The following is a 25,507-nucleotide window of genomic DNA, read 5'->3' on the forward strand; positions in this document are numbered from 1 at the left end:
CCCTCTCAGGGCCGGGCCCAGCGGCCCAAGAGTCTGCTACTTAGCAAGCCCTAGGAGAGATGCTCCTTGAGCTCAAGGGCTCGGGGCTTGTGCTTCGGGCAGTGAAAGGGCCTGGCTCCTGCCGTGTACATCTGGGTTCATCACAGACCTGCCTGCGTTGAATTCTCCTGTAACATGACGTGCTGCCCTCACTGTGCAATCGCTCCCTAACTGCAAGAGTGCAGGGTAAGCCAGGAGCCCCGAGGAGCCACACCACCCCTTGCCTGTCCCCAGAGCAGCCAGGCTGTTGTGGCCTACACAGCCGGGGGGGGGGCCTCCTTTGAAATCCCTTGTTCCCAGTCACGGCGCGCAGTAAATCAGAGATGAGGGCCGGCAGGGGCGGAGCTCTTGATCCTTTGTATTTCTCTGGAGACACAGAACGCAGCGGGGAAAAGGCGTCACAGCTGTTGCAGCCCCCAGGGGACCCGCTCCCCTTGCCCCCGCTGACGCAGGAAGCGTTGCCAAGGTGCACACAGTCTCCACGCAACAGTAGGAACCAGCTAGGTGACAAAACACAGTGCCAGGCATGATGCCCGCTCTGCCGGCTGGGCAGTGGCTGGCTGAAGGGAGGTGGGCTTAGGAGCAGCCCTAAGGCGAGGCAGCGGCACCCAGCAGCAACAGTCATTGCACGTGCCAGCTGCCTGCTTTACAGAAGCCCCCTGCATGGGAGGAAAACCCGTGGGATGCAACCCCTGCCCTGAGCGATGGGCGGGAACCTGCCAAAGGTGCCAGATGTAGCGGTGCCAACATACAAAGTCTTTGCAATTAAAATATAACATTTACCTTTCCCCTCTTCCCCCTCTCCCCAGTGGGCTAGCTGAGATTTTTCTCATTTGTATCATTCCTCCTGCCTCTGCAAACTGGAGGTATGTGTCCGGGTGTGTGGGGGCAGCTGTAGGGCCTGTGCATTGAGGTCAGAGAACCACAGGCAGCTGTGCACAGCAAGGGTGGGGGGTGGGGCTGGCTGGAGGTAGGTCCTGGCGTGTAGTTGAGGTTGACCCTGTTGTCACCATGGTCCTCAAACTGAGCTGTGGCCCGGCCCTACCCAAGGCTGCAGCGCAGTAAGGGGGCATGGCTGTGGCTGAGGGACATAACTAGCATCCACATGGCAGCTGGGCCTTGCAATTAACTACAGTCCTGTAGAGAGGAAGTACCAAACTGAGTGAGTTTGTAGCATTTCCGCCTTTAGGAGCTTATGGGAATTAGACATCCTCAGCCGCCTGCCTCGATGGAATTTGGGTACCTAACCCCCTTAGGCGCCTTTGAAACACCCAGCCTCAGAGACCAGGGTGACTTCCTAGTACATTCCAGCTGCTCGCTAGCCAAACACCAAAGCCCCTGGCCCTGAGTGGCTTGAGAACGCAGCTCTGCAGCAAGCTGGAATTGCAGGGGGGAGCACAGAGACGCGTCCCTGTTAAGCTGGCTGGGAGCTCGTCCGAACTACATGGAGACAAGAAGGCAAGGCGGTGGGTGCCGGCTTGCACACAGACCACACGCCCACGTGGCTAGCTGGGAGCGCTGCGGGTGGCCGGCTGCTGGCTGAAGCACGGACACTGAACATGCTTGGATGTGGATGCTTCCCCTGCTCCCCCGCTGTCCCAGCCCTTGGGGAACCCACCGGGGGAAGGAATGGGTCTTGGTCTTGCAGCGATTCTCCTCAACGCAGCTCAGCAGCCTTGGCTGAAGGAAAATCAATCCAAGCCCCAGACTTTGGTGCAAATGGCGCCAGTCCAGTGAATGCCGCCTCTAAAGGGCCCAGCAGCCCCAGCCCTCCAGACTGCCCCAGTGGTCACCATTCGGAGAGATGCTATTGGTGTCAACCAGTAGATGGCTTCTAATCCCTGCTCCCAGCAGCATCCAGAGCTGGAACTAGCCACCTTGGCAGGGCCCCTTGCTCCATCCTCAGGGCTGCCCCATCCCCCTTCCTGTCCCGGGTCGAGGACCTAGTTATAAAACACTTCGTCCTCCGAGAGGGAGCTGCTGTCCACGTAGTGCAAGGAGTTGCTGAGCCGCGTGCTCTCCTGCTCTCTCCCCACGCAGGCCTGCTCCTTCTCCAAGCTGTCTGCCTGGGAGCTCCTGGTCTGGGGGGAGCCGCAGGGGAGAGCCCCGGGGAAGGGGTGGGGCGAATTCCACCTGTCCACTCCGGAGTGCACCCAGGGTATGGGGGAGGTGTGTGTGGAGGAGGAGCAGGCGGGCAGGCTGCCTTCTAGGTTGGGGCTACTTATCACCTGGGGCCTCAGCAGCAGCTTCTCCTGCAGGTAGATGCTCTCCAGGTCTGAAAGCAAAGCCGGGGAGGGGAAGAGCATGTTAGGGACTCAGCAGGGCAGGCGGCTGTCAGCTGGCAGGGCCCGGAGAATGGGCAAGGACAATACTTTCGGGAGTGGTCACCAATCCTGGGTGCCCAGCTTGAGACACCTGATTCCTTGAGGTGCTGATCGCCTGTGGCTCCAGCTGGAGTTGCTGGGTCCTCAGTCCATCCAGGGCCCCAGTCCTGCCCTCAGCTCCAGGTGTCACCTGGGGCTTGCTGAAGGGGATCCCCCAGGGATGCAGCATTGGCCTAGTGCAGGAGGGTGGCAAGGCTGCCCCTGTGCTGCATGGCCCCCAGCTGCCCAAACACCCCCCTTGGAACAAGATGACAGACATGGAGCCAGGGACCCATCCCTGACTGATACAGGACACCAGCAAGGATGGCCCCGAGGGATCTTCCTGAATCTGTTACATGCAGGAAGGGCTGGGGAGCATCAGGAGCCCTGCAGGGCTGCTCATGGCAGAGAGGATGGGGAAGGTACCTTGAAGCTGTACGATCTCCTGGGAGCTGTCCCCATAATTCATTTCTTCGTCGTCTAGTGAGGACCAGGCACTCAGGGTGGCCTCGGTGATGGCGAATTGTTCAGCAACCCCTGGGCAGGACCGGGGGAAACCAAACACAGGTTACAAAGGGAGGGGATTGATAGCGGACTGTGTCCTGAACCTGGCTACACCAAGTTAAATCTGGAGTGACAGCACTGAAATCAGAGCGAATCTGGATGAACACCAGTGTTCCCAGGAGAAGAGTCTGGCTCGTCCCCGGCAAACCAGCAGAATTCTATCGCTGGGACATAGGAGGTCCCAGAGGGGATCCAGCCATGCTCCATCCAGTCCAGTGCCCTGTCTCCAGCCGAGACCAGCACTCTGCTCGGAGGGAAGGTGTGATGGGGGATCACAGTACGGAAAATGCTGGGATCCTCTGGATGGCAGCGAGGCTGAGGGAGCTCTAGCTGGGTCAGGCCCAGGAGTCCTCTGCATGGGTTACTGTTTGGCAGACAGCTAAGGGACATGCCAAATGCATGGGTGTCACGGAGTCCCCGGGTGATGCTCTAGAACTGCTCCCTACAAAGCCAGGCAGGACTTTGGGGAGCCTCCTCTCCCTTGGAGCAGACTGTCTTCAGGGCAAGAAGCTCACATGGCTTCACCTCCTGGGTCTCTCCTAGGAGCATTCAGCATATGCCCCTCCGTGCGCTTCCTACAGCGAGTCCGCCCAGGTGGGGTCCTGGGGAAGCCACAGGGTCCTTCACCCCCACTTTGCAGTCAGATGTGACTCTCAGCCAGCCAGTAAAACAGAGGTTTATTAGATGACAGGAATACGGTTTAAAACAGAGCTTGTAGGTACCCTCAGGTGGGTCCATTCTAGGGGGCAGTGAGCCAGACCCCCACGTCTGCACTCACTTCCCATCCCCAGCCAGCTCCAGACTGAAACCCCCTCCAGCCCCTTCTCCTCTGCTCAGCTCCTTTCCTGGGGCCAGGAGGTCACCTGACCTCTTTGTTCTCCCCCACCTGTAGCATCCCCTGGCAGGGGGGAAGGGCTGGGCCATTAGTTGCCAGGAGCCATAGTGTTGGCCAGAAACTGAGGCCTCCACACAGTATTCAGAGGAAACATTAAGAACAGCCCCACTTCGTCACAACGGGCACTGCTCCCTGCCATTCTCCCCAAGGGATGCCCCAGTGCTCAGCCATTTGCAGTGCTCCGTCACGCGGCTGCACAAGCGGAGTCGCTGCTCGTGCATTCACTGCCCCCCCTCGCCCACCACAGATTATCCCCTGCAGCCTCATTGGCCTGGCAGCTCCCCCCTGCCCACCCACCTGCTGCAAAGCGTGCCTCCCTCAGCTCGTCCGTGAGGTAGGAATAGTGCTCTTCCTCCGTCAGCCACGGCTCGCAGCCCACCTGGGGGGCGCTCCAGCCTTTCCACTCGATGAGGTGGGCCACCCGGCCGCGAGCCATGGCGGTGGGCTTGGTGATGTGGTCCTTTATGGTCTGGACTAACCCTAAAGCAGAGACGGAAAGAGCTGGATTGAAGCGGGTGGGATTCAGACCAGTGGGATCAACGCAACAAGACTTGGTGCTGAAGGAACGTCCTGCATGAGTGATCATGTCCATGCTGGGTGGGCCCCAGCCAACCAGCCCCACTCACCACAATCCTCTCCTACAGCAACTGGCTTGGATTTCTGCTGGGCCTTCCCTAAGGAGCTGGTCAGGAATCTAGAGCGATATTTATCAGATGTTGCCTGGTTTGGGATTGAGGGGCACCAGCAGCGCTGCGGGTAGGACCCGAGGTGGAGGAGCGGGGGGGGGGCTGCAGGTCAGGACTGAGGGGCACTGGCAGCGCTGCGGGTGGGACCCGAGGTGGAGGAGTGAAGTTAGCATTGACCCCAGCACAGCTACAGCAGAAACAGCAGCAGCACCATACACCTCTGCCCTGTCCTGGAGAATCTGCCTCTGGGGCCAGAGGGATAATCAGACTCCAAGGCTCATCCATTCGATGGCCTTCTTGCTGATTGCCAGCTGGGAAGATGGTCACCAGTTCACTAGGGACTGGATTGGGACCCCTCAAACTCATCATTACATATGGGCCAATCTTCAGATAGTCAGACCTGGGTTGGATCCCAATTTACTGGTGCTAACATTTTGGACAGCTCACCCAGGGATGATTCCAAAGCCAAGTGAAGCCCCCGAGGGAATGTCTACATTGCAGTTAGACGCTCGGGGCTGGTCTTTGCCAGCTGACTCGGTCTCACAGGGCTCGGACTAGGTGGCTGTTTGGTTTTCCAGGCCTTTCGGACTCTGCCGGGAGCTCTTGCAGCAGGGCAAACAGGAAGAGCTGCCCCTCGTATGCAGCCATGGCTGAGAAAGCAGCCACTTTTATAAATCTGAGGAAGGGGCATGGCTAAAGCATTGGCCATGGCCCTGAATGGCCATAGACCCACCCAGAATTGGTGAGCAGATAATAAACGCCTCCAGCTGCTGTCTCTCTAGTGTGACCTGGTTGTTTAGGAGACCTGCTGGCCCAGCCCTAAGTGGATAGAGGAAGAGGCGAAGCGTCTCTCCCATGCTCTCCAGCTCCTCTTGACCATTAGCTTCTGGTGCCTTGCCAAAAATCACCATTTCTCTTATTTTACCATTTTTATCATAAACTTCACGGTGGTTTTTTTCCCCTTGCTAAGCCAGTAGGATGCTCCCCACGGTCTCATGGGATTTCCAGGGGCTCTGGGTCCTGAAGACCTGACCCCTGGTCACAGTACTACCCCTTGCATCGCCCCAGTGGTGAGCCGTGTTCCCTCAAATCTGTCTGCCCTGGGTCACCTCCTGAGCAGGTTCTGTCTGTTGTGCTAATTGATGATGGAGAAACACAGCCGTGGCGGGAGGCCATGGCAGGAGGGGCATCTCCCAGGGAGCCAGGGCCAGTCCCATGGAGGGCTCTGGAGACCTTGAACCAGACTCTGTGTTCAGGAGGGAGACGGACTGCTGTATTTTGTATCATCTGGGGCTTTGACGGGCCATGTGGCTCCATTACTAGATACAATGAATTGCAGAGTTCAGGCCAGAAGTCGGGAATGTAGAGGTCCCTGTGGCAAGTGTGTGTCTGGTGGGATGGGGCATCATCTCCTGGCCAGCTGCAGATGGGGGTGGGGTTCTGACAGCATCCGGGGGAGCTGTGCAATCACCTGAGGCCAAGTGTCCCCGGCAGTGGGGGATGACAGAGAAGACGCTAGATTCCCCTTCCCACCAGTGTCCTCTCAGTCACTTGGGCCAGCTTCACCCACAGCTCGCCATCCAGGTGCTGCCCTTGGCTGGGCATGGAGAGAGCTAGGTGTTGTGTCCGACTGCCCTACCAGCTCCGTGAATGGCTGTTGAGTAGGATGGGGAGGTGGGTTGGGACTGAGGGGCACCAGCAGTGCTGGGTGGGAGCCTGGACAGGGCTTTGGAGGCAAACAAATGGATTCTCGTGATGCTCTGAGACGATGGACCAGAGCCACGTCTGCCCCTTCCCCCGCCCCATGCTGTGCTCCGAGCAGAATCGTCCTGCTCCGGCACTGGGGCCCTTTCTCCGCGGCGGCTCTGGGAGCCGGGCCCTGGGCAGGCAGCCTCGGGCATTATTCCAGCACAACCAGCATTGTGGAGAAAAGGGAATCAGGCCAGCAGGGCCAGCCGGCTGGTGGTTTCCATGGAAACAAACACTTTATTAATCTCCACCACACACAATTAATTACGCCCGAGCTGGTGGGGGCGGGGGGTGGACGGATGTGGCTGCTGCTGGAAGCAGATAAACTCCCTTCCCTCCTCTTCCCGCTTCAGGACCAAGGCAATTAGAGCCGCTCAGCCTGGCCTGTGGGATCCCGCTGGTCTCTGGCCTAGGGGGTGAGGCTGCTTGTTGTCATGGGCAGCATTAGCTTCTTGCAAGAGCCACGGGCAGATCTGAGATGTGACGGGCATGATGGCATTGACCAGAGGATTTGGATGGCTCTACCACTAGGCCGAGCAGTGGCCCTACCCCTACCAGAACCAAGGACCCTTTAGTCTCATCAGCCTTCGATCAGGACTTAGGGACTGCCCATGCGCTGATGAGGCGGGGCGGGCTGTGTTAGCCCGTCTGGGACTCAGAGAGGCCGTGTTTATCCTACAGCCTCGCTAAAGAATCCCCTTTCTGTTCCCTGGAGCCAAGGCATGGCTCTTGTCCACCCCAAGGCCCGGTCGGCGGGAGTATGGGCGCCCCTGGACATCCCCTCAGTGGGGGTGGGATCGGGCCCCTGCTCCATTTGAATGAAGAATGAGGAGACCCCCTCAGGCGAATCTGAATCACCATGATTGCTTCGTCAGAAAGCCGGGATTCACCCCTGCCAACGACACGGGGGGCAGAGAAGCCCCCACTGGGATCTCGGCTGGAAATCTGGCCTGGCTGCCCAGTCCTGCATCTTTGCACCAGTGCTCCTCTGGGAGGCTGTGCTAGTCTGTCATGTCGACCCGGGGCTCAGGGGTGACGGCGCCTGGCGGGAGGGGGGGATGGTCTTTACCTACCCACCAGAGAGGAGGTTGCCAGGGCTGTGACGTTGTAACCGCTGGAGCCAGATTTGGAATCGGAGAGATTCCCACTGGATGTCTTGAAACACTTCTGCAGAGGAAGGAGAGACGCAAAGGCTGGCAAGATGGGCTGGGTCAGCGGGGAGAGAGCCGAGTACCTTCAGCCAGCCCCACGTATAAGAGAGGGGACCCATGCAGGCCAGGATGGGGGCCTCCAGGGTGGGGGAGCCCCCAGAGGACCCAGCAGCCCATGGGCACTCAGGACTCATGATATGAAATGCAACGGCTGGGTGGCATTTTGCTGTAGACTTGTGAGGGGGGCTCGTGGGACCATGTCTAGTGTGCTCTGCTGCTGCAAAGGTGGTTGCAGAAGTTCCCATGCTGGTAACTCCAGGGGCAACTGTAGTTAAGTGGCCATCATGGGGTTAACTGAGTTGCACAGAGTATTATGGGATGGAGCCATGCTCCACACCTCCCTTCCTTTCCGACTTAGTCTGGCTTAGCTGTCCCCTGCTCCTCCCCCCCATGATCTGATATGATGCAGTTAAATAAAGCAGCAAGTTTCCAGCCTGCAGGTGGGTGAGTAGACTGATCTTTGTTGCTGAGCCAATCCTACAAAACTCACAGAGATGTGTGCTGGGGAGGGGGGACATGCTCAGTGTCTGTCAGGTACCTCCCGGCTGTGCCCAGTCTGCAGGGCTGGTTCGACACCCGCTGGCACAGAGTCCCGAGATGGCAAGAGTCTTCAGGACCTCACTGTCCCATGAAAGCCCACTGGTCCCATTCAGTGTGAGGACCCTGTGCTGGCCTTGTGGCCCACCACAGCCTCCCCATCCCCGCCGGAGCTGAGCAAAGGCCAGCTGATGTGATCACCTTGAACCTATCCCCTCCACTTGCCACAGTTTTCGAGGGACTTCCAACCTGGCCAACCCCTGCCCCAAAAGCGCAGCTTCTTGCATAGCAACCACTACATGCATCCACTAGGGGGCACCACTTCAGCCACGCCTGCCCTGCATTCTCCCAGGAGCTCAGCGTAGGTTCCCAGGCTGTAGAAGTGCAATGTATCCCCAGGGCCACCCAACTCACACTGACCTGCACAGGGTCCCAGCAGAAATCCATCTGGTTTTCCTAAAACACGGGAGGAAACGAATTAAAACCGGTGCCAAACCCAGGGCTCCCCAGCCACAGCCCCCCTTTTGCTGCAGATTGGTCACAGGGTGGAGGGGAAACTGAGATTCCTGTAGCCCAAGGCAGCTCTCTGGGCTGGGGCTTGTCTTCTCTGTACAGCACCTAGCACACTGGCTTCTTCTTCTGTTTTCCTTCCTCCTGGCTTTTTTTCGTTCATTCCCCTCCTTTCCCCATTCCCTTCATCTCCACTCCAGCAAGTCTCTGCTTTTGTCTTGTTTTCCCCCTTAACCTTGACTGGGGTTTGCAGGTGGATAATTCTTTATTCCTACAGCTTGTCTGAAAGACACAAAGCTACAGAATTCTCTAAGTGTGGGGGACAGCAGTGCGGCCTAGTGAGCAGGATGCAGGAGTGAGGGTATGCCTGCACTTGGAGCAGGAAATGTGCGTTCCAGCTGGAGGAGACATCATCCTGGATGATTCTAGCTTGTTCTCTCCCTCAGAGAGGGGCAGCTGAACCCCCAGCTCTTCCCAAAGGAGCTCAGAGTAATTGTCTCTGTTTTACTCACGGGAAACTGAGGCACAAATGTATTTTTTTTTTAATTCCTAAAACATATAAATGGATGCGGGGGTTGCCTGCTGTGGAGGTTAGATTGGAGGCTGTTTGGAATAATCTGTACAGTGCCCTAAACGCCAGCCAATGAAAGCTTTATACCATTCCTGCTGTTCTTCCTACAGCACCATCTTCCCTGGCATAGAGAGACTGTATCCAGCGGTATTATTCAGCTCTGATATAGTGCTTGACTCCTCGAATGCAGGTCAGGGTCATTAACAGATGGGGAAACTGAGGCACGGAGCAGGGCAGTGATTTGCCCAAGGTCACGCAGCAGGTTAGTAGCAGAGTGAGGAATAGAACCCAGGTATCCTGATTCCTAGGCAGGGGCCCTAGCTGCTAGACAACACTACCTCTCTAACTCCCCTTCATGGTTGTTTATAGAATTGTGTTGGATGGACAGCCCTGAACCCAGCACTGGGCTGGCCAGGTAGCAGCAGCTTCCCCTGCCACACACACAAGGTAACATTGTGCTGCTGGTGCTGACCTGGGGGAGGGCTCCATGGCTTAGCTTGTCAGCTCCTTAGGACAGGGCCTGTCATTGTGTCCTGGGTTTGTACAGAGCCTTGCACAATGGGGTCCTGGATGTTATAATAATAATAACATGCAGGGGAGGCTCTAGACATTTTGTCGCCCCAAGCACAGCGTCATGCCACGGGAGACACTCTGCCGCTTGCCAGTCCCGTGGCTCCGGTGGACCTCCTGCAGGCGTGCCTGCAGAGGGTCCACCGAAGCCGCGGGACCAGCGGACCCTCCGCAGGCATGCCGCCAAAGGCACTCTGCCTGCCACCCTCCCGGCGACCGGCAAAGCGCCTCCCGCAGCATGCCGCCCCAAGCACATGCTTGGCGTGCTGGGGCCTGGAGCCGTCCCTGATAACATGGCCCATTTGGTGCTTGGCCTTACTGGAGAGGCTGTCAAGAAGCACAGGCAATACAGATCCCTGGCCACTTGGCCTTTGTCTGAGTCACCAAGCTGCTGTTACATGGCCCACTGAACAGCCTATAATAGCTGATACTCCCTCATGAATGAGTGAGTGGCTTCCTTGCCTGTTTTCCATTCCTGATTCATCCGCACTCCTTGCCAGGAGAACTCTCAAAGTGACCTTTCGGGCTGCAGAAAATGTTTAAATCCCCGCTGCCCTGGGTAACCAGACAGCAAGTGTGAAAAATCAGGAAGGGGGTGGGGGGTAATAGGCACCTATATAAGAAAAAGCCCCAAATATTGGCACAGTCCCTATAAAATCATGACATCTGGTCACCCTACCAGACCATTACAAGCGTCAAGGTTTGTTTGCCAAACAGCAACTAGAAGTCAGTTATAACAACCACCCTCACAGGCAAGGTTTGAACCCAGGTCCTTCAGCAGCAAGGTACAGCTCTTTGGAGTGAGCAGGCGAACTCCATTAGGTAGCAGCAGCAGCTGCTGCTGCATGTTCATCTCATTGAGGCCAAGCTACTGGAAGGGGCCACAACACACATGTTGCATATATCCCTGTAGCACTTGTGATGATTGTCCTGGGGGCCTGAGTCTTTGGTTACCTTGCTGTTGTCTTTCTCCAGGGCAGCTGCGGGCACTTGCTGACTATCATGGCGGATGGAAGGAGGGCACTGTGGGTGGCTGGTGATGGAATATTCCTTCTGAGCACTTGCGAAGAATTCTGCAGCTGAAGGAGAAAAGAGATGGTTGAGAGAGAGAGACGGGCTGGGCCTAGTAACCTTACTTTGCTGTCTATTTACAGGGCAGTTATAAAAGAGAGGCTTGGAAAATTGGGGATGGGAGAGATGGAAAATTTCAACTTTTTGGCCCAAAATTGAACCCCCAAACTTTCAGTTTGAAAATGGTGCTGCGGTGCCTCACGGGAGTTGTAGTTCAGCTGCCTCATGTCCCCATTCTTGTCTATAGGACAAGCTCTTAAGCCAGACTACATCGCCCATGATACACCGTGGTCTCGCCTGCTGTGCCACCACAGCGCATCATGGGAGTCCATGGCTCTGGTGCCTCATGGGATATGTAGTTTGATGGGGAACTTGGCCCACAGAGGTGAATGAGGGCATGAAATAGCCAAACTACAACTCCCATAGGGCACTGGGGCAGTATTTCCAATAGAAATATTTTGATTTTCAGGTGTTCAGCTTTTTGATGAAATGTCACCATTTTTCAAGGAAAGCAGACACTTGTTGTGAAAAATTTTGTTTAGTCGAAGACCTAATTTTCCATCAAAAACAGCTTACGTGAAAAATTTTCCACTAAGTGTGACAGAGTGCTAGGAGCCGAGAGCAGACCCAGCGTTCTGCTCGCTGAGACACTAGCTAGTCCCCACTGGACTGGATTTAACAGGGGGATGGGTGCTCAATGGTTTGGTTAGGTACGAGGCTGATGAGCTTAAGAGAGCAATCAACATACGAGCTGCCAACAGGTAAAGGCGAGGAAGGAAGTGCAAGGGGGGTGGCTGGCAGAAGCTGTGGGAGACAGGATCCTGAGATCTCTGGAGAGAGGGCGAAGGAGGCTGCTTACTTCCCTGGCACGTTGCTGGACTGGTGGAGGAGATCCAACAAATAACACACAGGTGCTTATAAACTTGGAAGCATCCAGCCTCTTTGGGTGATCCCAAGGGTGGAGAAGGGAGCCTGTTACACAGGCCTAAGTTATGGATCAAAATATGCCATTGTGGGCATCCAGAGTCTCTCTCAGTGGCTTCTATGCCACTTAATACTGTGTCTATCTATTCCCTCTGCTCCTCTCTGGCCCCTTCCACCTGACAGCCACACAGTGCTCCACAAACATTAATGGTTTGGCCTCACATTCCGCTTGTCAGTATTTGGGGAAACTGAGGCCCAACCTGCCAGGAGTGTTCCTTGGCAGGAATGGCCACCTCCCTCCCTCCTGCTGCAGTGCTCTTTAGTAATCCCAGCCCTTGACCAGGCGGTTTGTACTTTGGCTTGTTCTGTTTTGTACTGCACCTAGCACCATGGGGCTGGACCCCTAGGTGCTGCCTCAGTGCTGATAATAATTATTCAAATTGATAGGCTTATTTTATTTAATTAGGCTTGAAAACCATTAATACATGTACTTAACTGGGCGGCATCATTCCTGGTGATTGCATGCTTGATGGAAAGACCGGAACAGCAAATGAAAAACTCAGCACAGGTGGAAGTTGAACACAATTAGCAAAAATGCCAAACACAAGATCCTTAGAACCAATGTTCTACGTGTCCTGTATGGAGCAAAGGCCTGGAAAAATAATAAGTCCCTCTAGTGCAAACCAAGCAGCTTTCAGTGCCGGTGACAGAATCAGCAACGAAGAGATCCCAGACCAGGCACAACTATCTACATCAATGCAAATGTCGCAGGAGAAAGGGTGGATGTGTTTGGAACACAGCACGATAATGGCTGAAGGAGAGTTACTGCATCCAAATATAAAAATGGTGGGGTAATGAGTGCAGGATGGGGGTAATTGGGCTGTTTGCCTGATGAACCTAATAGCGTGCACAGACTGGTGATGATGAGAAAACACCTGCCCTTAAAGCTTTGGGAGCTAGGACAGCAATTGACACACCTGGGCCATATAACAGATACATCAGATACAACTTCGACCCGTGTAGCCACACGCCAGGGCAATCAAATAGAAGAGAATTACCCAAGCCCACTTAGACAGCTCCTGGCCATTGCTAATTCCATCCAGGGGCGGCTTCAGGCCCCAGCACGCCAAGCGCATGCTTGGGGAGGCAAGCTGTGGGGGGTGCTCTGCCGGTCGCTGCACGGGCGGCAGGCAGGCTGCCTTTGGCGGCATGCCTACGGAGGGTCCGCTGGTCCCGCGACTTCTGGACCTCCCGCAGGCACGGTTGCGGGAGGTCCGCTGAAGTCGTCGGACCAGCGGACCCTCTGCAGGCAAGCCGCCGAAGGCAGCCTGCCTGCCATGCTTGGGGCGGCGAAATGCCTAGAGCTGTCCCTGGTTCCATCCCCAAAGGCAAGAAAGCCCATGCACGCTACAGCATTCCCCGCACATCAATGCATTTGGAGTCATTTGGACCAAGAGGAGAACACATTTTAAAGTTGAGGGCCCTTCGTGGGAAATGCCAGGCACAGTGGTGTTTGTGGCCCACAAAATAAATTGCACGGCCAGGCAAGCAGCAGGAAAAGATCAGGAAGACAGGCAGGGAGGTGGAGTGTAACAGAGATGAGCAAGAGCCCCTGTGCTGGGGCTGTCTCTTCTAGGTGCCCTGCATTAGGAAATATAATTGGGCCCTTGGGCCCTTTCATGCTGGGATGAACACACAAGGTCCCGGAAGGCAGCTTTGGATTTTTTCTCTTTGGTGCTTACTTTGCATTCAAAATTCAGGTCTTGTCCACTCTGGGTTTCCAGGACAACCCTAGGGCTGGTTGGAGACCTGGTCAGACCCTAGCCTCAGGAGCGTCATGCGAATAAAAGCTGATTAACTTCGCAGGCGGTGGGGGGGAGAGGTGATTTTGTTCAGACTCTTTAAACCTCTTGGGTTTGCGTTGTGTTAAACAGGCATTTGAGTCAAACACGTGGCAAACGCTTGGGAACTGAAGTGTCTTTGCTAAAGCTCTGACACCTTCTCTGCTGGAATTTAAGACTGAAGAGCGCTGACACCCTCTGTCTCTAGGATCTCCAAGGAGTTCTCCAGCAGAACCAGAGATGAGCAGATATTTCAAAGGGACAGAGTTAGGAAATGGACTTTTTCCAGCCTTCTTTATCCATCCTCAGGAAGCAAAAAGGCCACAACCACTTCCCCTTCTCCCTTCACAAGGCCCCTTGGAGCAGTCTGGGTTCAGCATTAGCATAGAGCAAGGACTTGTGCTGCCTTGTCCTTCCCCAGCAGTGCTCATCAACGTCTGAGTGCACAACCAGTTTTGCCTCTGTCCACGCAGGCCATGCCCTCCCAGGGGTTTGCTAGGGAGAGGATCGGCTAAGGAGGTACAGTCCCCACAGCATGTTCCTGTGCTCCTAGCCCATGTGGCATGTTCAGAAAGTGTTGTGGGGCCACAGCTACCCAGCAGGGGAAACTAGCAGAGCTGCTGAGGGAGCCAGCTGACCATGCTGAGTTTGGAAAAGGGAGCCCACGGCCTGGTTCTCTTCCACCCTCATCCACCTGCTCGGGGAAGGTGTCCCCTACTCCTCCCCAGCCTGCTCAGAGGGCACCTTCTCCACATCTGCCTCTGTTATGATCTCTATCTCACCACCGCCATGCCTGATGCTCCGCAGGCCAATGCAAGATGACAAGCTCTCTGCTCTGATGAACTTCAGATCTGTGGGGCCTTGCAAAATTCCTACACCCCCATCACATGACTTCCTACTGGGAACAGCCCCGTAAGACAGTTTCTAGCCCTCATGCAGAAGCGTCAGCAGCCTTTCTAGCGTCCTAGGCGGTGGAAGGTCCCACCCTCAAAATGGCTCCCCGGACAGAGGCGGTGGAAGGTCCCGCCCCCAAAATACCGCCAACGACCACAGCGGCCGGATGTTAGGCTGACACGGTTGCCGCCCCCCAAATGTCAGTGCCCTAGGCGACCGCCTAGGTCTCCTAATGGGTTGCGCCGGCCCTGCCGTCATGGCTGCAGAAAAAGCTTCAAAATGTGACCCCTAAAAGTTCAAAAAGCAGAAGGCAAATAAGAAGAGCCCCAGATCTATTATTTTTATATAATCTCATGATTTTAAAGCCAATCTCATGATTTCTGGTGAGCCTAACTCCTGATTTTTCAACCTTTGAGGTTGGCCCTGCCACAGGAGTAGGCATACTCGCCCTAGCTTTGTCTAGCCAGCATGGACCTGAAATGTGAGGGCGTATCCAGGGTTCCGACAGGCTGGTACAGCCTGCGCCAAGGCCCCTCCTGCATTTAGGGATTAATAACAAGAATTATTGTTATAAGCTGGGGACGCATCAGTTGGAAGTAACAGAGGAGGAGAAGGAACTCGGAGTATTGTTTGATCACAGGATGACAATGAACCGCCAATGTGATATGGCCGTGAAAAAAGCTAATGTGGTCTTGGGATGCATCAGGCGAGGTATTTCCAGTAGAGATAAGGAGGTGTTAGTATCGTTATACAAGGCACTGGTGAGATGCCATCTGGAATACTGTGTGCAGTTCTGGTCTCCCATGTTTAAGAAGGATGAATTCAAACTGGAGCAGGTTCAGAGAAGGACTAGGATGATCCGAGGAATGGAAAATCTGTCTTAGGAAAGGAGACTCAAAGAGCTTGGCTTGTTTAGCCTAACCAAAAGAAGGCTGAGGGGATATATGATTGCTCTCTCTAAATATATCAGAGGAATAAATACCAGGGAGGGAGAGGAATTATTTAAGCTCAGTACCAATGTGGACACAAGAACAAATGGATATAAACTGGACATCAGGAAGTTTAGACTTGAAATTAGATGAAGGTTTCTAACCATCAGAGTGAAGTTCTGGAACAGCCTTCCAAGGGGAGCAATGGGGGCAAAAGACATATCTGGCTTCAAGACTAAGCTTGATAAGTTTATGGAGGGGATGGTAAGTTGGGACAGCCTAATTTTGGCAATTAATTTGTCTGACTACTAGCAGTAAATATGCCCAATGGCCTGTGATGGGATGTTAGATGAGGTGGGATCTGAGTTACTACAGAGAATTATTTCCTGGGTGCTGGCTGGTGAGTCTTGCCCACATGCTCAGCATTTAACTGATTGCCATATTTGGGGTTGGGAAGGAATTTTCCTCCAGGGCAGATTGGCAGAAGCCCTGGGGGGGTTTTGCCTTCCTCTGCAGCATTGGGCACGGGTCACTTGCTGGAAGGTTCTCTGCACCTTGAAATCTTTAAACCATGATCTGAGGACTTCAGTGGCTCAGACACAGGTTTAATACAGGCGTGTGTGGGTGAGATTCTGTTGACTGTGTTGGCCAGGAGGTCAGACTAGATGATCATAATGGTCCCTTCTGGCCTTAAAGTCTATGATTCTATGATCTTCATGGCTATTTTCAGCCGTGCTGGACAGATCAAAGCGAGTGCGTGTACCTCTACCTACACTGCATTCGCACTTGGATTATGGGGTCGAAATACCCTAAGTTTGACAACACTTTCCATATGCATGACACGCACCAGGGCCAGGAGCTCATGGGTGCAAGAGTGAAGGTCTTGGCTTGTCTAGACATGGGTCTGGAAGGCGTTAGGTCATGCCAGGTAGGCTTTAACTCAGCCCATTTAACACATGTTGAAGGCACATTGCCTTGTCTACATTAGGTTGTTAACACATTAGCGAACACCTTCCAGACCCTAGTCTAGACAGGGCCTTGGTCTGTACGAGAACCCGTATGTCCCTTCCACATAGGGAATGTAGGGAGGCTTAGAACAACTCTCCGTGCTGGGGTTTGGCCAGGGCACGGGGGTCCAGGCTACAATGACGCGTGAAGCCCCTAGAGTCACCAAGACACTGTTCAAAGCAAATCCTGCCCTGCAGCCCTCTGTGTTTTCCATCTGATTTTAACATCTGCCTCATAGGCTGACCAGATGTCCCATTTTTAAAGGGACAGTTCCGTTTTTTGGGACTTTTTCTTATATAGGCACCTATTACCCCCTACCCCCTGTCCCGTTTTTTCACAGTTGCTATCTGGTTACCCTACCTCAGATTCTTAAAAATCTCATCCCCTTTGAGAACCCGATGGCCAGCCGCGTTGCCTTTCACTGCTGATTTTATGAATTTTATCCCCAGTTCCTGAAAAGCCATTGGCACTTCCTCCTGGAAACCATATTCTCATGCCCCGCTGCCCCTTCGGTCCTGCTTTCAACTCAGGGCCCTCTCCTGCCCCGCTGAAACCCTGCAAGCTTCCTCAGTGGGAAGCCCTTGTCCTCCCTCAGACAAGGCAGCCCTTTCACAGCTTTGACTCTGATAACCCCAGCTGCCTGACAGTGGGGAGGAATATAATGGATGGAGGAAATTAGCTTTCAAGTGTGATTCTGCTCAGAGATGTGCCTGGATATAAAGGGTTTTGTGAGGTGTGATGTTCATTTGTCCTCAAAGGTACTTTGGCAAATCCTCTATTGATTTCAGGCACCTCCTTTCTAGCTCCTGGACCTGCAAACTCCTCCAGGATCTGAGGGTCACGCTGGGGGTTCTCATCCTTCTCCCCAACCATTGCCAGTTGCAAAGGATCAGCTGGCAAATTCTACACCTGGGCAGCCCCCTCGTCTTCATGGGTCTGCACAGCTGGGGTGGATGGGAACAGAGTGGCCAGCTCTGGCGATGATGCAGGAGGTAGGATTGAATCCAGCTCACTCCGTGCTGGCTCGTGCAGGGCGAACTGGAGCTGAACGTGGTTGTGTCCCTGAAGCGAACAGGGTGGGATTCTCCATCACCCTACACCTTGTGCAGCCATCGATGCTGGAGCAAAGCGCTTGTGAATGGCTCCCGCATGCAAATGGTCAAAACCACCTTGGTCCTGAAAGCAGTTCAGTCCTCTGGAAATTGGTGAAGTCTGAACAGATCAGGGCTCTTTGAACCACCGCAAACAGGGTCCACACAAGGACTCTCTAAGCAGCTTAGCTGAATTGGGTTTTTGTTAATGTTTATTATTTGTATTTTCACAGCAGATAGAAACTCCAGCTATGGAACAGGGCCCCACTGTGCTAAGCACTCTACAAACACAGGAAATCTCCCCCCTGGAGACGGGCTCTGAGCAGAGTATCCTGGGATAACGTAACCCACTCTGGAAAGTGAAGGGGAGAATTTCTCAACCGTTTGGCCTGGTAGCATGAAATCAGGACTGGGCTTTTGGAGACCTGGGCCCTAGTCCAAGCTCTGCTGCTGGGTGAATTCGGACAAGTCTCAGCCCTGCTCTGTGCCTCAGTTTCCCCATCTGTAAAATGGGATAATGAGACTGCAGTGCCTGGAGCTCTATTGGTGAAAAGTGCCAGCTAAGAAGCGGGTGTTATGACTCTTATTTACATTTTATGCCAAGTCTCTTTTCCAGCTTCAGGCCCCTGCCTAGCCTGGCTCCTGGTGGCAGAGCTCAGAACACCATGCTGGGGGCAGCACCGTTCCCTTTTCAGGGCTCCTTTGCAAGCAGCGCCTTGCAGCAGGTGATAATGAGCCTGCTAGAGCTCTCCCTTTCCACACCTTCTCCCCAGCAGCTAATTTCCCCCGGGCTCCCAGCGGGCAGAGCCCTAGTGCAAGGCACATGTCGGCATCCTCCACCTAATAGGCTCTGCAGACAGTAATATTATGGAGTGTAACCGACAGTTCTGGGTGGTGAGTCATAGACACAAGTAGAGCGTGCCACTCCTGCCCAGCCTCACAAGGCCACATCTAGGGAAGGATGCCACAGGCTGACTGATGCTCAGGCCCTTAGAGAATAAAATTCCTCTTCTCTACAGATAGGTATACTGAGTGTATAGGGGGTGTATATGCACAGTGCCATGGGGTCTGGTGCAAACCTAGGGCATTTCAAAGGCTTTGCTTCTCCATAAGCAGTCTCTCCTCTGCAGGTTCCGGCAGCACTGAAGGCTTTTAAGTGTGTGTGTACAAGGTCTTTGTGTACACACACACACACACACACACACACACACACACACATCCCTCTCTATATAAAGTGTGTCTGGATCTAGTTAAAAGAGAAACCAGAGCTTTCCAAATAGAGTGGAAGCATTTAAATATCCAGCTCCCACCTGGAGTTGAACTGCACCAGATCTAATTCGTCTGCTCTGATGTGGGTGGGTGTGAAATTAGAAGCGTCTGTAACAACCATCCACTAAGAGGAATTGCAAAATGTTGGTGTTTTGGGATAATGTAAAAGCAAAATTGGGTGGGCTTTTTTTTGTCCTTCTTTGGGGCAGTGTTGATTTGGGTCGATTTGTATTTTCTGAAATCCCGTAGCAACTGAAAAAGTGGATTATTTTGACGAAGCTGGTTTTTGTCTTCAGATCCTATGAATGTGACCTGAGATTTGAGCTCTGAGGGGTGTCCCACCCCAGGCAACTTGACAGAGCACAAGAGATGTGGATCTCAAAGGAGATCAGTAGCATTGCCCCCATTTTACAGGCAGGGAAATTGAGGTACGATAAGTGGCAATGACTTGCCACAGGTCACCCAGCAGAGCCAGGATTAGAACACTGGTATGCTGAAGTGCACTCTAGCTACTAGGCCACACTGTCTCCCTTAAACTTACACCACTTAAGTGCCGCACAGATATTTACAGATTTCCCCTCACGATGCTCCTGGGAGGCTCTGTGCGAGTGTGGATCCCTTTGTTCCTGTCACCTGGGTCCACCTGGAGCTGAGGCCCTATCAAGAACCCTGGTGTGACAGCACCATGCCAGCAGCCAACAGCAAGCTGTCCCTTCGCTGCTCTGAAAGCAAAGGAAGGACCAAGCCATACAGCCATGGACAAGCCCTGCCCTGCAGACTGTTTGTACCTGCCCCGTTTGGCTGTGAAGATCCCGAGCGATTCATCTATCGTACGTGACTCAAGGGAAACTGATGATGGCTCCTGGGGAGGCATGGCTGACTTCTGTGTCACTCTCAGGGCTAGACCGATATCGGTATGCAGCCTTCGCGATGTAAGGTGATGTGTGTCGTGACAAGGGCCTGTCTAGGCCCAGCTGTGAGCGCGGGGCCATATTTTCAAAAGAACTCCATGTGCTTGGAGAATCTGGCCTATGGCACTCCCCGGAGAATCTGGCCCTGGTCTGTTTTGGCTCCAGTGTCTCCTGGACTCTGTAACGGGCCTTTCATCTCTAGTTTGAATTCAGATCAAGTCAGTCTTGACTTAAAAGCTGGTGCTATCTCAGGGCTGGTGTGGCGTGAATTTTCCCATGAGACTGATTTCCACATCCTAAATTATCACCTGCACACCCAGCAGTCTCCAGGAGAGAAGCCAAGACCCTGAGTGGTACCTGCCCTCACCAGCGTTGCCTCTGGCTTGGCAAGGGAGTGCTGGCAGAGGATGCAGGGCGTTGCGGTGCAGGTGTTGTAGCTAAGCAGAATTCCCTACTGGTACAGGCCTGTCACCTGTCCTGGCTGCTCTTCCTCCCACACCTCTTCCTCTAAGCCCTTCCCATCTAGGGTGACCAGATGTCCTGATTTTATAGGGACAGTCCTGATTTTTTGGGACTTTTTCTTATATAGGTTCCTATTACCCCCCATCCCCTGTCCCGATTTTTTACATTTGCTGTCTGGTCACCATATTCCCATCCCAGTACCACAAGGGCCCAAGACCTCCCCATCAACCTCCCTGTGATTGTCCATCAGTCCAGGAACAGGGAGCTGGACAGGGGGGCGTCTCTGCCAGTGGGAGCCTTTTTCCAGTCCCTGGTCCATCCAGGCGGGGTTTCTATGTGCAGCATCCACTATCTCCTTGGCCTCCTTCTCAGCATGGTGGGTGCTGGTGTCCTCAGCGGTGTGTCCCCATCCTGGTTTGGTAATTTGTTGTCCCCAGTATTCAGTTGATTTCTGGGGCCTGGGGCCCCTCCCTCACCCGAGGGCCTTCCGTTGCTTTGATGGGTTCTGCCCACCTGTCCCAATCACCAAATAGGCTCCAATCTTTCACCAACACCCAACGCACTTTAAAAAGCAGCTCAGTAACACATGGGGAAAACATGCCAACACCTGCTTTCCTTGTGCGTTATGGAGTCCCAAAGCCCCAAGGTCTTCACCACTGGCTCTTACTGGCACAGGGAGGCTAGTCCCAGCGTGCAGCTGGCTATAGTCCCCTCCTCCGTGGTGATGTGCACTGCACCCTAGAGGTGGTTGCCTTTTGGCGTGGGATGAAACGATCACTCCAAATTGCTTTGCAATGCAGCTTTTAGGATGAAAGCCTCTGTTATAAGGGAAAATACGACTCTCTGGGCTGAATTCAATACAGGCTGCCCATGGAAGCTGAGGACTGGCCAGGGTTTTTGGGACTAGAACGCAGAACACTGCTGCCCCTGTTGTATCACCCCTACAGGGGGGAGGCATAGCTCAGGGGTTTGAGCATTGGCCTGCTAAACCCAGGGTTGTGAGTTTAATTCTTGAGGGGGCCATTTAGGGAACTGGGGTAAAAATCTGCCTGGGGATTGGGCCAGCTTTGAGCAGGGGGTTGGACTAGCTACCTCCTGAGGTCCCTTCCAACCCTGATATTCTATGATTCTACCCAGGTTGCTTCAGGGCTGTTTTACCATCTGAAATCACCCTGGGGCAATGCCCAGGAAAGATTCTGGGCCCGGTTCTGATCCTGTGTATGCAGATGTAAATCAGGAGTAATCCCACCAATCTCAGCAGACTCACACTGGTGCAAACAAGTGGGACCTCTAGCTTGATGATGCTCACTTCCCCCAGGCTTCCCACTTAGCACCAAATGCCTCCCTTTATTGCCTGCTCCTCCTGGAGTGACCGTCCCAGAGACGTGGCAAGTTGTCGCTGCCCTGGGGTTGGAAGACAGGTACCTGGCTGTCTGCATGCAGCAAGCCAGGACCTGCCGTGGCAGAGTCTCTGTCTCATCCTGGCTGTGCAGGGCAGATGCTGCTCTGGGACCAGGGCTGACGCGAAGGGGCTTGACCGAGATGCAGGAGGCTGGGGTTCAGGAGTGGGAGATTGGGAACATTATGCCACTCAGACCAGGGCCCCCTCCAGACAGTGGCTGGAAACAGCTGTTTCAGACAAAGGTGCAAGAAGCCCCCTAGTGAACACAGATGGAATAACCTGCCTTTAGGGGCGGTTTCTGCCTGACCCGCCTCAGTTAGTGTCCTGTTTATGCCCTGGAGCATGGGGACTTTTACCCAGTGCACGAGTGAAGCTCCAGCCAGTGTCCCAGGGGAGTCTTGTAGCAAAGGCAAAAGCTAAATGCCCCCTGCCCAGATCTACCCCTACCCCCCCCCCTCAGCCAACAGCCCTCGGCTAGCAGAGAAGAAAACCATTCCCTGACTCCTTGTCCTGAGTCTCTGTCATATTCAGTAACACCCCCCCCACGCGCATCCGAGGGGCTGGCTGGCAAGACGGGGAATGGGCAGACACCCCCGGGGGGGGGGGCAGACACTAAGTAAACAATCCTTGGGCTAGAGAGTAGCTGCCTTTGGGTGGCAGGTGCGAGTCGTCTTCTCTCTCCCCTCCCCCAGCCCCAGCCCTCCCTCCGCGCTGGATGGCACTCACCTTGGGACACGCAGGACCCCATCACGGGGGGCTTCTCTTCATCCACCTCTTGGACAGCTGGGGGCTCATCTCTTCTCTCCCCGGCTCGTCTGTTCCCAAGCCAGCTCCGCCGCCTGCCCGAGGTGCGGACAGAAGACCCAGCTCCCCCTCCCAAGCCCCCCCCGGTTTTATTTTTTTTCCTCCTTGGTGCTCGGTTACTCCTCCTGCCCCGCTCCCCCCTTCCCCAAGTTCGCAGGCGACCGTGGCAATGTCTCCGGCGAGCCGCAGGGAAAGAGGAGGCAGGCGGCGCGGCGCGCGGAGGAGAGCCAGACGGACGTGCACACACAGAAGGGAAGAAAAGGCAGCTCTCTGCCAGTCAGGGCTCCTTGGGGGATTAGCCGGGCTTTAGCCACCTCCCCTCTCGCCTGGCTGCTCTCCCCGCCAGCGCTTGCTGGAGCTGGGAAGCCGAGGGGGGGGCTTTGTCCTTCCCTGCCCGTGGAGAGGAGCCCACTTGTTGGGCTCCCTGACAGCACGGCCGGCCTGTTTCTCCTCGCCCTGACCCCAGGCGCTGCCTCCACCCCCGAGTCGGCGGTGATGCTGAGGGGGGTTACAAACAGGCTCCTGACAATGTAACACCAGCCCCCCCCACCCCCCGAGCTGTGACTGAACCACTTTGCAGGGGCCCCAGAACTAACACATGTCTCCATCGGCTGCATGCAGGCTGGGAGGCTTGAGTGACCAGGGCCAGGGGGCAGGGGTGTCTCAGTGAGGGGGGGCTTGATGCTGGAGTTTGCTTCCTACTCCCCCCACTTGCCCAGTGAGCTGCACTTTGCTGCTTCCAGGGCAAAGAGTGCAGATCACCCAAGGCTGATCCTAGCTATTTTGGTGCCCTATGCAGCCCCCAGGGCTCCACAAAGGGTGTGTGTGTGTGGGGGGGGGTTGACCTGCAGCTGTGAACCAGGGGAGCAGAGCAGGATGGGGCCGGGTTGCTCCACTTACCATGCGGTGAGTGCAGGATCAGGCCTGGCTGCAATCTTCAGGGGAGTGGGAGTGGGGCTGGAGTGGAGGCCTGGGGAACAGCTGGAGCAGGGGCTGGAGTGGCACGCAGCTGCGCAGTGCACTGATAAATATGGGTGCCCCAAATTTCCTGCTGCCCTACGCAGCTGCCTACTTTGCCTATGGGTAAGGACGGCCTTGGGATCACCCCTCGGCTCTGGCATTCGCTTGGGGGCAGGGATTGTGGGGGTGATGGTGGGGCAGCTTTGCTGAATTTGATGGCTCTTAGGGAAGGCAGAAGGGGTTGTTTGCTTGTACCAAGGTCTCTCTGTCAAGACAGGACTAAGCAACCAGCACTCTCCCCGCCCCTCAGTTTGGATTATGGGCAACCCCCTGGAAGCAACCAGCACTGGAGATTTTCAGGCATAGTCTGTGCTTATGATATTTCTGGTCTAAATCACCTGGCCCAAGAGGTTGGGAGAAATTCCCTTTACAGCACTGTGACCAAGTGGGGGGATTTTCTTGGGGTTTTCAGTCTTTTCCAGGGTTTGCATGCACAGGGGGTGGAACTCAATGTACCTGGGTGTTACTGGTTTAACGAGGTGAGGGGAGAGGGAGTTTGTTGTTACAGAGGACCGGAGAGGGACTCGGGACCCCAGCCCAGGAGACACAACCGGTTCTGGCCAGTGGAAGGACAAAGGGCTGCAGAGAGAGGACCCCAGTGACCTGACCAGCCGGTTCCAGCCAGAGGAGAGCTGCAAGGAGATGGGACTCAGGCCTTCCTGTTTACGACCCTGTTTACCTGGAGAGAAGACAATGGACAGAGATGGGGCTTGAGGCCGGGGATATCAGAGGCCCAGCTGGGAAGCAGGGGGGCCTGGGGCTGGCGAGGGGAAGCAGGCAGAGCCCACCTGGATGCAGGGAGACTGGGATGTGCTGTTATTGTGAGAAGCCAGGCCTGAGGCCATGAGAGTTTCCTGTGCTGTGTTCAACTCTCAATAAACCCTCCTGTTTTATGCTGGCTGAGAGTCACTCTGGTCTAGAGAACAGGGTTGCATCAGCCCCTTTGGGGGTGAAGAGGCCCAGGGGGTCCAGAGGATGTGGACTCCCGGAGGGGGCCCACGGCAGAGACAGACGTGCTAAGGCTCAGAGAGGTGCAGCTCTAGGAGGTGGAGGGGCCTGACCCCGAGAGAGAGTGGACCCCGGAGAAGGACTGTCTCACTGAAAGGGGCACCCCCTACGAACTGCACAGGGCCAAGAGTGGGCACGATCAGTGAGTCCGTGACAAGCACTGCGAGTCTTGTGATATTTGGTGTTTTTCTGAAAGCCCCAGCTCCCAGAGCCAGGGGAATCTCAGCTTTCCTTTGTTCCCAGTAAGCTTCCAGCCTGCCTGGCTGCGGAGGAAAGCATGGAAATGTGACCCCAATGTACCCTAAAAGCTCCGGAAGGAGAAGGCAAAGATAAAGAATGTCAAGTTTATTTTAAAAAAATCATTATTTTTAAGCCAATCTTGTGGTTTTGGGGGGACCTGGACTCACGAGGCTGGCGGCACTGCCTTGGGGGCTGAAGAATCGCAAAGCACCAGCTTGTCTTCTCCTTAACAAAATCCTTAGATCCTCAGCTGGTGAAAATCCCCGGTGACTCCAGCGGAGCTGTGCCACTTTAGAGCAGCTGGGGATCTGGCCCACTGCCTTAAATGGAGCAACGCGGATTTGCACCAGATGAGGATCTGCCTTTTAATTTTTGTAGACTAGAAACTCCAGCAAGTGCAATCTCGAGGTTGGTCAAAGCATGGTAGAAGCTCTCACTCTGCACTAGCAGCTGCCCTGCCCAGCTTTGTCTCCAGGCCAGTCAATGACAGGCAGGCACTACGTAGAACAGCAGTTGCAACAATGTGCATTCATTTTACTGCTGCCAGGCACACCTGGTCAATAGGAACATGGCATACAGCCGGTGTGCTGACCGATAATATAATTTGCTCTTTCTCTCTCAAAGCTTTTTAGAAACATACTGAGTTAAACCCCAGCCTGAGCGGGGGGAACTGGATGAGGTCCATGGCTGAATGGAAGGAGTGCCGCTTTCTACCCAAGTGCAGCTGGAAAACAAATTCTTGAGCCCAGATCCGCAAAGGTGCATGATTTCAATGGGAGTTAGGTACCTAGATATCTTTGAGGATCTGGGCTTTTAAGGCTGCTGCTGCTTTGGGCATCTGGGAGCAGCCGGGATCCATCGGGGCAGCCAAGTTACAAAGCCCAGTGACAAGCAGCAGATAAACGTCCGCTTTGGGATGTGGGTTTTTTACCCACAAA

At 54.6% G+C, this 25,507-nt stretch overlaps 1 protein-coding gene across 1 annotated transcript; it reads right to left on the minus strand.

Annotated features, from left to right (window-relative positions):
• Positions 1–18: 18 nt before the first annotated feature.
• On the minus strand, positions 19–22,685 carry FAM131C (family with sequence similarity 131 member C). The gene is made up of 7 exons (XM_030537766.1): positions 22,224–22,685; positions 10,650–10,774; positions 8,465–8,500; positions 7,370–7,463; positions 4,159–4,341; positions 2,829–2,939; positions 19–2,314 (listed from the first exon to the last, which is right to left on the minus strand). The coding sequence occupies exons 1-7, from the start codon at positions 22,243–22,245 to the stop codon at positions 1,983–1,985; spliced, it is 903 nt and encodes a 300-aa protein (XP_030393626.1). The 5' UTR covers positions 22,246–22,685; the 3' UTR covers positions 19–1,982.
• Positions 22,686–25,507: the final 2,822 nt, after the last annotated feature.

This window comes from Gopherus evgoodei, chromosome 18 (genome assembly GCF_007399415.2).
Source record: "Gopherus evgoodei ecotype Sinaloan lineage chromosome 18, rGopEvg1_v1.p, whole genome shotgun sequence".
NCBI lineage: Eukaryota > Metazoa > Chordata > Testudines > Testudinidae > Gopherus > Gopherus evgoodei.

Coding starts and splice junctions, on each gene's coding strand:
- FAM131C (XM_030537766.1), bottom strand. CDS start 22,245: ATGGGGTCCTGCGTGTCCCAAG. Junction 7,464..8,464: donor TCTGCTGGGACCCTGTGCAG/GTCAGTGTGAGT, acceptor CTTCCTCTGCAG/AAGTGTTTCAAGACATCCAG. Junction 4,342..7,369: donor GGCAACCTCCTCTCTGGTGG/GTAGGTAAAGAC, acceptor TCTCTGCTTTAG/GGTTAGTCCAGACCATAAAG.